We start from the raw sequence: 12,950 nt of genomic DNA on the forward strand, positions 1-12,950 counted from the left end.
CGCCCCTGTCGCAACCCACCTGCTTCTCCTCAAAAGGTAGGCAAGTACAGTATGTACTAATCCTCTGCTTTAAAAGACAATGGCCCTGATTCGATTTACACTAATGCAATCAAAACTGCCATCTTTTATGGATCGCAATTGCTAAAATATGCTAATGCCTTCCAAAGCCTCTCCCAGCAGAGGGACGCCCGCTGCTGCCTTCTTATATCCGTCCGACCACGTGCAAAAGCATAAACATCAGGAACATCGCTGCAGTTCGGACAGCCACGTAGCTTCTGAGTGAAGTCTGACCTGTCTCTCCTGACACACTGAGAGCTCTGATGCTGAAACGGTGCCGACATACCTGTGTTTCCTTAGCCATCCCTCGTTACCTCCCCCAAACGCTGACTACCTGTCACTCACTTTGGGCTCTATTTATTAACATTATTTTGACTAAAATAAAGTGAAAAAGGCTGTTATGTGTTTTCACACCCTTTTCACATTATTTTAGTATCACTTATAGGGGCCTATTCATTAAACCTAAAAATTCTCTGGAGATAATTAGGTTTAGAACTCGCATGGAGTTCTACCTAATTATAGGTGGAATTCATCATTCCACCTCTCCATAAGTATCTATTCCGAAAAGCTGTCATTTTTGCGATGACAGCTTTTCGGGAAATAGATACTTTTCCTGCCTACACTACCTTATCGCGTCTGGAAACAGTGCTGCACATGCGCTGTTACATCTGTAAAACCAGCGCATGCGCAGCACTGCCTACAGATGCGTTAAGTTTGTGTACCCCCCCGACCCCCCCACCCCCTCCGCTCACCTTCCCCCCCCCGACTTACCTGTCCGCGCAGCAGCCTCCGGCTCCGTCCTGCTGGTCTGTCATGTGGTTTCCCAGCAGACCACATGACAGATTCTAAACTTTCTTGTGCTCTGCTGGGGAGCACACATGTCCGACCAGCCTACGGAGCCTGAGGACGGAGCAGAGCGCCGGTGGGACTCATCGGGGGACCTGCACACGCGGATACAGGTAAGTTTCACCTGCTATTCGCCACCTCACAGTGGCAAATAGTAACTGCATCAAATTCCGAAAATTTATAATTTTCGGAATTTGATGAATACCACAATTTCCACATCCCCATACTAATGTATGGGGAGTGTGGAAATTAACGCAGGGGAACTTAGCAAGGAGATATCTGTGATATCTCCTGTGCTAAGTCTGTTCATGAATACCAAAATAACGTTATTTAAGGAAAATGTCCTTAAAAACGTTATTTTAGTGTTGATCAATAGGCCCCAGAGCAGATCGCATTTCCCATAACTGTAATGGGAAATGTGATCCGACCAGAGTTACTAAAAATAAAATGTGAAAAAATATCGGGGAAAGCCCTGTGATAATAACACCACCTGGAGGTGGTGTTATCCAGGGTCTCCCCCGGTTACCGGACTCCTGCCCTGCTCTAACGGGGAGAGCAGAGCCGGGAGTTGGTCCCTGTAATCAGCTGGGTGGTCTAAACAGACCGCAAGCTGATTACTGTAAAAAAAAAAGAAAAAAAAAATCGTAAAAAAAAAAATTTACTTACCTGAATCCAGGGACCGGTGATCAGGCCTCCGGAGATGACTCCCCTCCGGTCAGCTGGTCTCCCATAGTGCACTGCTGCCCGGTCATCAGGTGATCGGGTGATCAGGTCCCACGCCGCGGGGGCGGGGCTTAGCGCCAGGGCGGGGCTTAGAACGGGGGTTAGCAGCGGCGACCGGTCGGCGCATGCACGGGCACTTAATCACGGTATTTTTTGCGAAAATACCGTGTTAAGGCTCCGGATGGGATTCGCAGGGACAGAGCTTTATCGCAAGCTCTGTCCCTGCAAGGGATTTGTAGTAAATCCCTGTGATATTGCCTGAATTCGCAATGCGAATTCAGTCGTTAATATCCCACTACAATCTGCATTCAATATGCGGATTGTAGTAAATAGAGCCCTTTGTGAGTGAATCCTCTCTGCGAGCATAATCACAAACCAATTGCAGCGTGTGCACAGTACGGCTTTAATCATTAATGCAAGTGCAGTGACAAGCAATCGCTTAAATGTGCGTAAATATCGGCATTGCCTAATGGTGCATACACACGGACAGATTTGTTGTCGGATATGAACGATAACGATTTTAAAAATCGTTCATATCTGAAAGAAAATCTGACATGTGGGCCTGCAACGATGAACGATGCGTGTTCCCGCATGTCAGATAACGATATCTGACATCTGATATGTTTGCAGTCAGATTTGGTCGATTTTCATTCATTTTAATACTGTCAAAAATCGTTCGTAGTTCATGAAATCGTTGGTAAAATCGTTCAAATCGTTCGTAGTTCGTTGTTCTTCTGACAGATCTGACCATGTGTATGCACCTTAAATATCGGAATCAGGCCCAATAATTGCCAGTAGATGTTCACAGGCCCTGATCGCCTGTTCTGTATACAGTATTCTGTTACTATTGAACAGGTGCAAACACAGGGCCTGATTCAGAGCCGCTCGCTCGCGCTGTGCATTCGCAAGCGGCCCGATATTCTGTGTATGCGCATGCGCACACTTTGTTCTGCGCATGCGCGAACTACACACTGTGATCGCATCCCTCTCGCTCGCCCAGCAGAGGCAGCCCAGGGTAATGAGTGACAGGAGAGGCCGTTTGTGGGTGGTAATAGGGGCAGGACACTAATAACGCGGGAGTGGAGGTGCGAACGCAGCCGTGCCTGAGTGTTTCAACGCCGTTTTAGAGGCGTGCATAATTAACAGGCAGCGTCATAGTACACGTCACTTGCCATTGTTTTACACTGATTTCCTCACAATGTTTTGGGTGGGTAAAGCAACCACAAGCACTGCGTTCACATCCGATGGTGCTCGATGTACCAATGTTTTAATACACTTCCTGGAGATGACGTGGTGCTGGTGGGCGGCTCTGCCTGTGCGATTGGGCGTACGCATACACAAAGTGGGCGCTCGCTAAGACATGGTGGGCGTGCTTATGCCTTGGCGAGCGTTCGCTTCCCATGGCGTCACTTTGACAAATTTGCATACGCATCCAGCGAGCGTACGCAGATAGCGAATGAGTCTGAATCAGGCCCATGGTTTAGTCAGCAATCAATGGGTTTGCTGACCCCAGTCATGGGATGTTCATGAACCCAATAGTGACTTTCTGATTCAGAGATGTACACAATTTTTACGCAGAACAAGCACTGCACATGTGCTGCGATTGTCGTGGGATTCCGTACGTACAGATAACCCATTCGCATATTTGCCTACCCTACCAGAATCCCAGAAGTCGCAGGAGGCTCCCGATTTTTTCGGGTAACCCCCCCCGCACCCCCAGAAGGCACTTGTCCCGCATTCTGCCCACTTCCTAGTGAAGTGGGGAGAATATTACCAGGGATCGGCAGGTCCATGCATTGGGGGTGGGGCCTAATAACACGATTTTTTCCCATTTAGCCCCGCCCCTATTTTAAATATTCGGCGTTCGTGGTGAATTCACAGGAGGGGGCGGGGCTTAATTATGTGACCTGGGGCGGGATGCATCAATGAGAAAAATTCAGTCAAACCCCGAAAATGCGATGCGCTCCAGGACTTGGCTGCTGGGGGTAACGCCATCTTCCTGATCTTCTCTCCACAGAATGCTGATAGAGGGATCCAATCAGATGCCTCCCAGCACCCCCGCAGCATGCGCAGAAGGACGCCGGAGGGGTTTCTGGGTCATAGACCCGGAATCCCCTCCACCGCAAAGGGTGGCTCTTACCGACAGTGCGGTCCTTTGCAGGGATCGTCATGCATACCAGTGTTACCAATGCCAGCATGCATGTGGTGACCGGTGTCATGCATCCCACCCCTGGACAGCCCCGCCCCCAACTCCGCCCACCTGCTTCTCCCCAAGCGTCTCCCGAGGAGGAGAATGTATAAGTCGGTAAGCATGCCCATTCGCAAAGCGAGTGACAGGTAGTCAGCATTTGGGTGAGGTAACAGGGGGGTGATTATAAAAATGCAGGTGTGTCTTACCGTTAAATGCCGTTACATGGGCGTGTATAAATCAACCATTGCGATCTCATACACAGCACGAGAGCTCTCTGGGTCAGACCTGTTGCAAGGACTGCATTGCTGGTCGATGTGTGTCGATGTTACCGATAATTACGCAGGTATGCGACGTTGTGCGCAGATGAGAAGGCAGCGGTGGGCGTCGCTTTGGAACTATTAGCGTATTTTTGCAACTGCGATCGCATTAACGCCCATCTCTGAATCAGGGCCTGATTCAGACCTGCTCGGAGCGCTATGCACTCGCGAGCGGGTCGATGTTAGGCCACTGCGCATGCGCTCGCCGGAGCCGGCTCCGACGTGTGCATGCGCGAGACCGGGCTAGCGATGGGCACTCCATCGCTCCGGGTCTCGCACCAAAAGCGGACTGCTGTCGATTTTGATCGACAGCTCGCACCGTTTTGGAGGTGTGGCATGGGGGTGGCTTCACAAACTAAGGCGTTCCCATGCGAACGCCTGCCGTTTGTGGGCAGCCCCACTGACATCACCAGTGATGTCAGTGGGAGAGCTTCCAGCTCTATTAGAGCCAGAAGCTCTCTGGGGCTTGCGGCCACGAGACCATACCACAAGGGTCTCGTCGCAAGCCTGATGGTCATGATAGTCTAGACCATCGCGACCATCACCCTGGCCGCTCGCAATAGCTGTGGGTGGGAACCCACAGCTATGCGAGAGGCCAGGAGGCCGCTCCCAAAAAAAAATGCCCTGATTCAGTGCGAGCGCTCTTTCAGAGCAAACCAAAAAGATTGGGCAACCCTAAAACTCTGCGCACTCCTTATAAAGTAGCACACACCATACAGCAAAGAAACCAATACAATACTATGAATATAGTCTTACTGCCCAAAGGGAATGTTCAATGTGATGGATGCAGTTCTAGTTCTTCTTGTATGGGATCTCGCCAAAAATGGAAAAAGAGAACAAACAAGGTGTTGTAATAACAGAGTCCTTACTCTTACAGATTTTACACATAAGACAAGTGCCACAACGGTAGAATCCCTTCGATTTAATCGGTCTATCAACTTCTTTCGTTCTTATAGCACTTTTAACTATATGCTTCCTCAGATTGTCTGCCTTTCGATATATGAATTTGGTTTTTTTTATCGAGATAGTTATTTAAGACCGGATCTTTCAGCAATATCCCCCACAGTGGTGACGAGGCCATCTGATTTAAAGATACCTTTATATGTGGAAGTCATAGTTTTTGAACGTGAGTGCGGTACGATCATCCTTTCTGTTCATATTTAGAGGAAGAAATCACCACTTATTTGTGTTATTTGAGAGACTTTTTATGAATTACTACACTATATTATTTTATTCTTGTTTGTGAAACCGAAAGATTGCATAAGAAAAGAGGTGTGTTAAACCTCTAGGATGGGGGCCGGCATGTATGCAAATTACTGTTTAGAGTTAGCCTATCGTTAGCAGGGGCGGGTTTTCAATAGAGACATTATATAAGGGGCTAGAAGTGAGGGCCAAAGCCTCTTGGTTCCAGATTGTTGTTCCAGATTGTGGTCAGTGTCAGAGTTGGTCAGTGATAGTCTGTACCTTACATTGGTCTGTTAATTCTTTTCTTTTTTATTTTCATCACTAGATTCTCTTCCCTTCTTATCCCTGCCCCTATTTTCTACATTTAACACTTTGCTTTCCCTCACTTTCCTGGCTCTATATTAATAAATAGCAGCACATTATTGTCCCTTTACCTGGCCCTGTCCACCCTCGCTTTTGTCATTAGCCATGCCCCGTCCCCGCCGCTCTGCGCCCCCCCCTGCCCGCTTCCTCCAGACTGACCTGAATACTGGCTCACGCCAGCGGCGTGGGGCGGCCCCTGCTGCGGTCGCGGCGGGTGCTTCTCCAGGCGCCGCTACGGAGCGGGGCCTGCGCAGGCGTGGAGGAGCAGCCTCCGTCGCGGATGCGGCGGATCCTGTCTCCGGCGCCAATCATGCTGGGCGTCGCGGGGTGGCCCCTGCCGTGTGTGCGGCGGGTGGTGCCTCCGGCGACGCTGCTTTGCAGGCGCGGGGTTCAGGCCGGCGCTCGGCTCTGCTGACTCCGGGCGCGGCCGGAGCTCCCGCGATCACTGCGGCTGGTAGCGGGCGGGAGCGCGCCGCGACACCTACACGCGGGTGCGCTCTCCCATCCGGCGGCCAGGTCACAGCCTCCGCTAAAAGGCGGAGGTCCCGGCGGGGCCATAGAGCCCCATCTAGGAGCAGCCAAGGCCATGCTAGTGTCCCCATGGTCCTTCCCGTTCCCCGCTCACGGCGGGGCGCCCGCCATGTTAGTGAGCGGGGGGCGGGGCTTAGCCATTACAGCCATTCCACATCCAGTCTGTCCCCTGCTCATGTTCCCAGGGCTGGGGCTCAGAATTCTAGTACCAGTAATAGGGTGCAATCCCCTGCATCTGTGAGTGTTGCCACCCCTCCCCCTTTTGCTGCGCAGCCAGACCCCTCAGCCATCGCATCTGCTTTGTCAACCCTGGCGGCTGTGCTTGCCCCATTTTTGGCGGCTCCGCCGGCAGGCTCGTTGCCTACTCAAACCGTCGCGCCTGCTAACGTCAATCCTGTAGGGGCGCAGGGGGGGTCAGAGGTAGAGCAGCTGGCGCAAGCATTGAGAGCCATTGCCCCTAGCTTGGCCCAGCATAGTGTGGGCACTAGTGCGCCCTCAGTTCCGTTCACTCAAGACTCGAGGCGTGGCAATATGGATGCTAGGTTGCCTGCCGCAGAGGTGGCGGCCGGTGTTTTTCCTTCTTTTTCAGATGACGTGGTCGAAGAAGGAGAGCTGGTTGACGAGGATGTCGGGGAGGGGCCGTCTGAAGGTTCTGCAGGGGTGCATTGTGACAACACCGCTGTATTGCGAGGTTTAAGAACGACTTGCCGCAGTAAGATCCGCAAAGGTGACTATGTGGATATTTTTGCACTTACGGATAAAGCTAAGAAGGCGTTTAAGGCGGCTAGGGCAAAGGGTGGTATAGGTTTGGAAGCTTTCAAATCTTACAATAATTGGTTGGCCGGTTTTTGCATTTTTTCGGCTTGTTATTTGGAGACGCGCCCAGAGGAGCACCTGAACGTCATTAGGTACCTCCATTTAGTTCATAGCATGCAGTTGTCCTCCAGGGGCATGGCTTGGCGAGCGTACGACGAAGAATTCCGTCGCAAGCAGGACGGCAGACGGGTGATGGATCTAGGCTGGAAGGATGTAGAGGTTTGGCTCGAGGTCACGCAGCCTTTGCGTCCTGCGTTAGAAGCGTTCAATGTGAATAAATCAGCTAGTTCAGGTCGTCAGGGCCAGCAGCAGGCGACCAGTGGAAAATGTTTCGCTTTTAATAATTCCACTTGTACGCAGGGTCGAAAATGTCGTTTTCGTCACCTCTGCTTGCGATGTAGTGGCAGCCACCCAGTTGCCAAGTGCTTCAAGGCGGGTGCTCAGCAACAGCCTGCTCAGCCGCCAAAAGGTGCTGGTTCTAAGTAAAGCTTCATCCCCCGTCTGCGTCGCCGCAATGGCAAAATGGTTGCGTTGGTACCCTGTTCTCCGGGACGCGGAATTTTTGTTTAAAGGTTTCAGCTTTGGTTTCCAGTTACCTATTTGCAGAGAGGTTGACACAGGTTCGCCTAGGAATTTGAAATCTGCGTTCGAGTTGCCTCACATTCTTAGGGAGAAAGTGGCTAGCGAGGTTACCTTAGGACGCATGGCAGGGCCTTTTGCAGAACCTCCCATAAGGGATCTTGTGATTTCCCCGGTGGGAGTGGTCCCCAAGAGGATTCCAGGAAAGTACAGGCTTATTCAACATCTGTCTTATCCGCCAGGCTCATCAGTAAATGATGCCATACCAGTTGAGGTTTCCTCGGTGGTGTACCAGTCATTTGACGATGCTTTGAACGTAGTTAGGTTTTATGGTCCAGGCGCGCTGATGGCTAAGATAGATGTTGAATCGGCTTTTCGTCTGCTTCCCTTACACCCAGAGTCATTCCGGTTTATGGGATTTCGCTTGGACGGCGAATATTACATAGACAAGTGCTTGCCTATGGGATGTTCGGTGTCATGCGCATATTTTGAGCGATTTAGCACCTTCTTGCACTGGTGCGTGGAATTTTCTTGCGGAGGTCATGGGATAGCCCACTATCTCGATGACTTCTTGTGTGTCGGCCCTTCTGGTTCAGATAGATGTAGTTATTTGTTGTTTTCTTTGCAAGCGCTGTTTTTTCATTTTGGAGTCCCAGTTGCTGCGGACAAAACTGAGGGCCCTGCCTCTTGCTTGTCATTCCTGGGTATCGAGATCGATACCTCGGCGGGCGCCTGTCGCCTTCCCCTCGATAAGGTTCACAAATTGCGTAATGCCATAGAGGAGTGCACGGCTTCCAATAAAATTACCCTGCGGCAGGCGCAATCTCTCCTGGGCCTGTTGAACTTTTCCTGTAGGGTCATTCCTATGGGCAGAGTTTTTTCGCGCAAGCTAGAAAGGGCCACGGCTGGAGTCACTAAGCCGAGACATTTACTCCGTTTGTCCTCAGAGATTAAGCGGGACCTCTCTGTCTGGGTCTCGTTTCTGCAGGATTTTAATGGTGTCCGGCTGTGGTTGCCTCCACCCGCGGACAATTTGCAGCTGCAGCTGTTCACCGATGCGGCAGGCGCCACGGGATTTGGTTGCTACCTTGATGGTTCCTGGTGCGTTGGTCATTGGCCAGAGGAATGGGAAGGAAGGGGTTTGACCAGGGACTTGCTCCTTCTCGAACTCTTTCCCATAATGGTTTCCTTAGAAATCTGGAGTGAACGCTTGCGCAATCGCAGCATCGTGATCAGGTGTGACAACCTGGGCGTGGTGCACGCGATTAATCGTCAACGCACGTCTTCCCTGCTGGTTTTGCGTTTGCTTGCGCAGCTGGTGCTGACATGTTTGCGTTTTAACATCATGTTTAAAGCAAGACACGTGCCGGGGGTAGAGAATGGGATAGCTGATGCGTTATCACGTTTTCAGTGGGCTAGATTCCGATCTTTGGCCCCTGGTGCTGACGTTGATGCTGTGCTTTGCCCCTCTTATGTTTGGCAGGTGATCGAGCCAGCATGGAGGGCTTAGCAGAGCAGTCTCTAGCTCCCTCCACTTTGCGGGCTTATCGTCAGGCTTGGCATGAATGGGAAGACTATTCCCGTAGCAGCAGGCAGGCAGGTAAGGGTCAGCATCGTGCGATGCTTTGTTTTATTTGGAGTCTCCGTTTGGGGGGTAGATCCAGGGCTTCTGTGGCGCGCTCCTTGGCAGGCATTGCATTTTATGTTAAATTAAAGGGACAACCTGACGTTACTAAAAGCTTTCTGATTGCGAAGGCTTTAAGGGGTTGGGCGCGGGTCTCTCGGCCAGTTGCTGACCGTAGGAAACCTGTGGACGCCCATTTGCTTCCGGCAGTGCTGGGGGCAGTCCCCGAAGTGGCGTTTACCGAGTACGAGGCGATCCTGATCCAACTGGCGTTTTCGGTGGCTTTTCACGGCGCATTGCGCGTATCGGAGTTGGTGGCATCTTCCAAACGGGTTGATGCCACCATGCTCTGCTCGGATATCTCGGTCACTCATCGAGCTTTGCTTTGTAGGATACGGCGGTCAAAGACCGACCAGACTGGTAGGGGTAGGTGGTTCTCGTTGAGTCCGTCTAAGGACGAACGGATCTGCCCTGTGGCGTTAGCGATGCGTTACGCATTGTTACGCCCGGATGTACCTGGTTCATGGCTTATGCACTTGAACGGGACTCCGCTTACCAAATACCAGTTTGGTTGGTTTCTGAAGCGGTGTGTATCGGGTTTAGGCCTCTCACCTCAGGATTTTGGTACGCACTCATTTAGGATCGGCGCCGCAACTTCGGCAGCTGCTGCGGGTTTCTCACCGTCGGAAATTAAGTCACTGGGACGTTGGAAATCGGATAGTTATAAAAGTTACATCCGACCTACTCATTAAGATTGTTTGGAACCATAGGGCAATGTAATATTTTCAATGTTATGTTTTATTGCTTGCCTGGTTTTCTTGTTTTTGTCTCAAGTTCCGTCTCGTCTTGTCTCGTCTGTTACCCCTGTCTACCCTACTCGGGATTAGCTACTCGCCATTGCTGGCAATGGGAGTCTTGAGGGATTTTACAATTTTTGCCTGATCTGACGGATTCAATTCGGCTAATTTCAAAACATTTAATTAGGTCATAGTCCATCCCTCAGCAGGTTTTTATTTTACCTCTTGCCGAGTTCACATGTTTTTTCCCAATTTCCCCCCACCCATTCTTCCCCTTTGTGTCTTTTTGTTTGTCCTAGCCACTTTAAATAGTAAAGCTGGCAACCAATAGAAACTTTTTCTTTTGGCAGATACTCACTTATTGTTCTTTCAGATCCCACTAATACACCATAAAATTTTATTGTTTTATTACAACTACTAACTTGGTATTTACTGCTTTTCTCCATTTTTAGGTTTGCTCTTTGACACGAAGGACATTTGGGTTATAGGCCATTCTTATATTTTCTGGGCCGCTAGCTTTATGAGTTCAGATCATGCTCCACTTTGTGAACATTCTGCTAGGATCCGTTGGATAGGTTTCAGGGGTATGAGATGGCATTCCTTTTGTCCTAGACTGTTAGAGTACGCAAAAAATTTTGGCAGGCCACGTATTTTGGTGACCCATTTAGGAGGCAACGACTTAGGACAGAAGTCCTCTTTAGCATTGCGACTTGATATAATTAACGATTTGGCGAGGGTGCTATCGGCCTGGCCCTCGTGTACATTACTTTGGTCTTGCATTGTGCCTCGACAGGTCTGGCGTGGGGTTAGGAGTTTTCCCGCTATAGATGAGGCTAGGAAGAAGCTTAACTTTGCAGTAGCCAAATTTGTGATGGCCAATGATGGCCGTGTCATTTACCATAAGGGCATTCAATTTCGTTTTAGTCATTTATATAGGGCTGATGGAGTTCATTTGACAGAAGAAGGGGTGTCATTATTTCTTGTGGATCTTTTTAGGGTGTTGGCGTTATTGGGGTAGTCCTTGGTATGGTGGCGGTGCGGCGGTTCTTCTAAGCAGAACCTTGCTGTGGCGGGAAAGAACGGCAGTTCACCAGTCCAGGTGCAATTATGAGTTAAGGGCGTTCCCTTCGTTGACTGGTAGTTGGCTGTACCAACCTAACGGGGGGCAGTATCATCACCTAAACGGGTGGGTAGTCAAGTTAGAGGGTGAGCGTTACCTTTTGTGTTTGACATGGTTTACATGGTTATGTGTATGCACTCTGGGCGATCTACGCCTGCTATGTCTTTTGTTGTTTGTGTGTGGGCATAGCAGATCTGGCTGATTTCTGGCCGTCCTTTCTTTGCCACCATACATCCTTAATTAATTTAAGAATTAATAAATAATATTAATTTCTCCAATAAATCGCCATCAAGTTATCTGCCAAATCCACGTCTCAGTGTCTTTATTTTATGTTAGTATGATAAGTGGTTTGCACACATGACAACACCTCATCCGATAGAAGGTTTAGTGAAACCGAAAGATTGCATAAGAAAAGAGGTGTGTTAAACCTCTAGGATGGGGGTCGGCATGTATGCAAATTACTGTTTAGAGTTAGCCTATCGTTAGCAGGGGCGGGTTTTCAATAGAGACATTATATAAGGGGCTAGAAGTGAGGGCCAAAGCCTCTTGGTTCCAGATTGCCCACCCTCCCTTCCCTTTGCAATTATTGGCAGGTTGTTGTAGTTAATTATGTAGTGGCGGGAAAGAATGGCAGTTCACCAGTCCAGGTGCAATTATGAGTTAAGGGCGTTCCCTTCGTTGACTGGTAGTTGGCTGTACCAACCTAACGGGGGGCAGTATCATCACCTAAACGGGTGGGTAGTCAAGTTAGAGGGTGAGCGTTACCTTTTGTGTTTGACATGGTTTACATGGTTATGTGTATGCACTCTGGGCGATCTACGCCTGCTATGTCTTTTGTTGTTTGTGTGTGGGCATAGCAGATCTGGCTGATTTCTGGCCGTCCTTTCTTTGCCACCATACATCCTTAATTAATTTAAGAATTAATAAATAATATTAATTTCTCCAATAAATCGCCATCAAGTTATCTGCCAAATCCACGTCTCAGTGTCTTTATTTTATGTTAGTATGATAAGTGGTTTGCACACATGACAACACCTCATCCGATAGAAGGTTTAGTTCTCTTTTTCCATTTTTGGCGAGATCCCATACAAGAAGAACTAGAACTGCATCCATCACATTGAACATTCCCTTTGGGCAGTAAGACTGTATTCATAGTATTGTATTGGTTTCTTTGCTGTATGGTGTGTGCTACTTTATAAGGAGTGCGCAGAGTTTTAGGGTTGCCCAATCTTTTTGGTTTGTGACTTATCTATTGGGGGTTGGTGATCCCCCCACGGTCAATCCTTCTTTGCAGCCCCCTTGTGCGCAGTTGTCCACTGTACCTTTATTTGCTCTTTCAGAGCGTCCGGCTCTGAATCAGGGCCTCAGGCCTATAGTCTATTGAATAAATTCATTAAGCATCCCTGGAGTAAGGTTATTGTTTTCTGTTGCTATATGTAATAACGTGCGGTACGGTGTGTTTGGATGGGATCGGTATGAAATACCGCCGGACCTATGTTCAAATCCCGACACCGCAAGCCTGGCACCAGTGAAGATCCCCACTGCTCTAAAGGTAATAACTAACCTAACCCCCCCTAACCCTAACACCCCTAACCTTAACCCTCCTTTAGGGGTGCCTAACCCTAATCCCCCTCTAAGTGCCTAAACCTAACCCCCCTTCCCCGTTGCCTAAACCTCACCCTCCCAGGGGGGTGACCAGGTTGGCCTGCATGCATGGGCGATGGTCGATATCGATATCAACCATCCGTGCCCGCGTAGCGACCATCGATTGGGGTTGGAAGGGCCCAAAAACAGGATGATA

The 12,950-nt window shown here is 49.7% G+C and overlaps 1 protein-coding gene across 1 annotated transcript; it reads left to right on the forward strand.

Annotated features, from left to right (window-relative positions):
* The first annotated feature begins 9,083 nt into the window (after positions 1-9,083).
* On the forward strand, positions 9,084-12,087 carry LOC148511428 (uncharacterized). Its single transcript, XM_088442269.1, has one exon. The coding sequence runs from the start codon at positions 9,106-9,108 to the stop codon at positions 9,982-9,984; it is 879 nt and encodes a 292-aa protein (XP_088298395.1). The 5' UTR covers positions 9,084-9,105; the 3' UTR covers positions 9,985-12,087.
* Positions 12,088-12,950: the final 863 nt, after the last annotated feature.

This window comes from Taudactylus pleione, unplaced genomic scaffold, assembly GCF_031769625.1.
Source record: "Taudactylus pleione unplaced genomic scaffold, aTauple2 ptg000307l, whole genome shotgun sequence".
Classification (NCBI taxonomy): domain Eukaryota; kingdom Metazoa; phylum Chordata; class Amphibia; order Anura; family Myobatrachidae; genus Taudactylus; species Taudactylus pleione.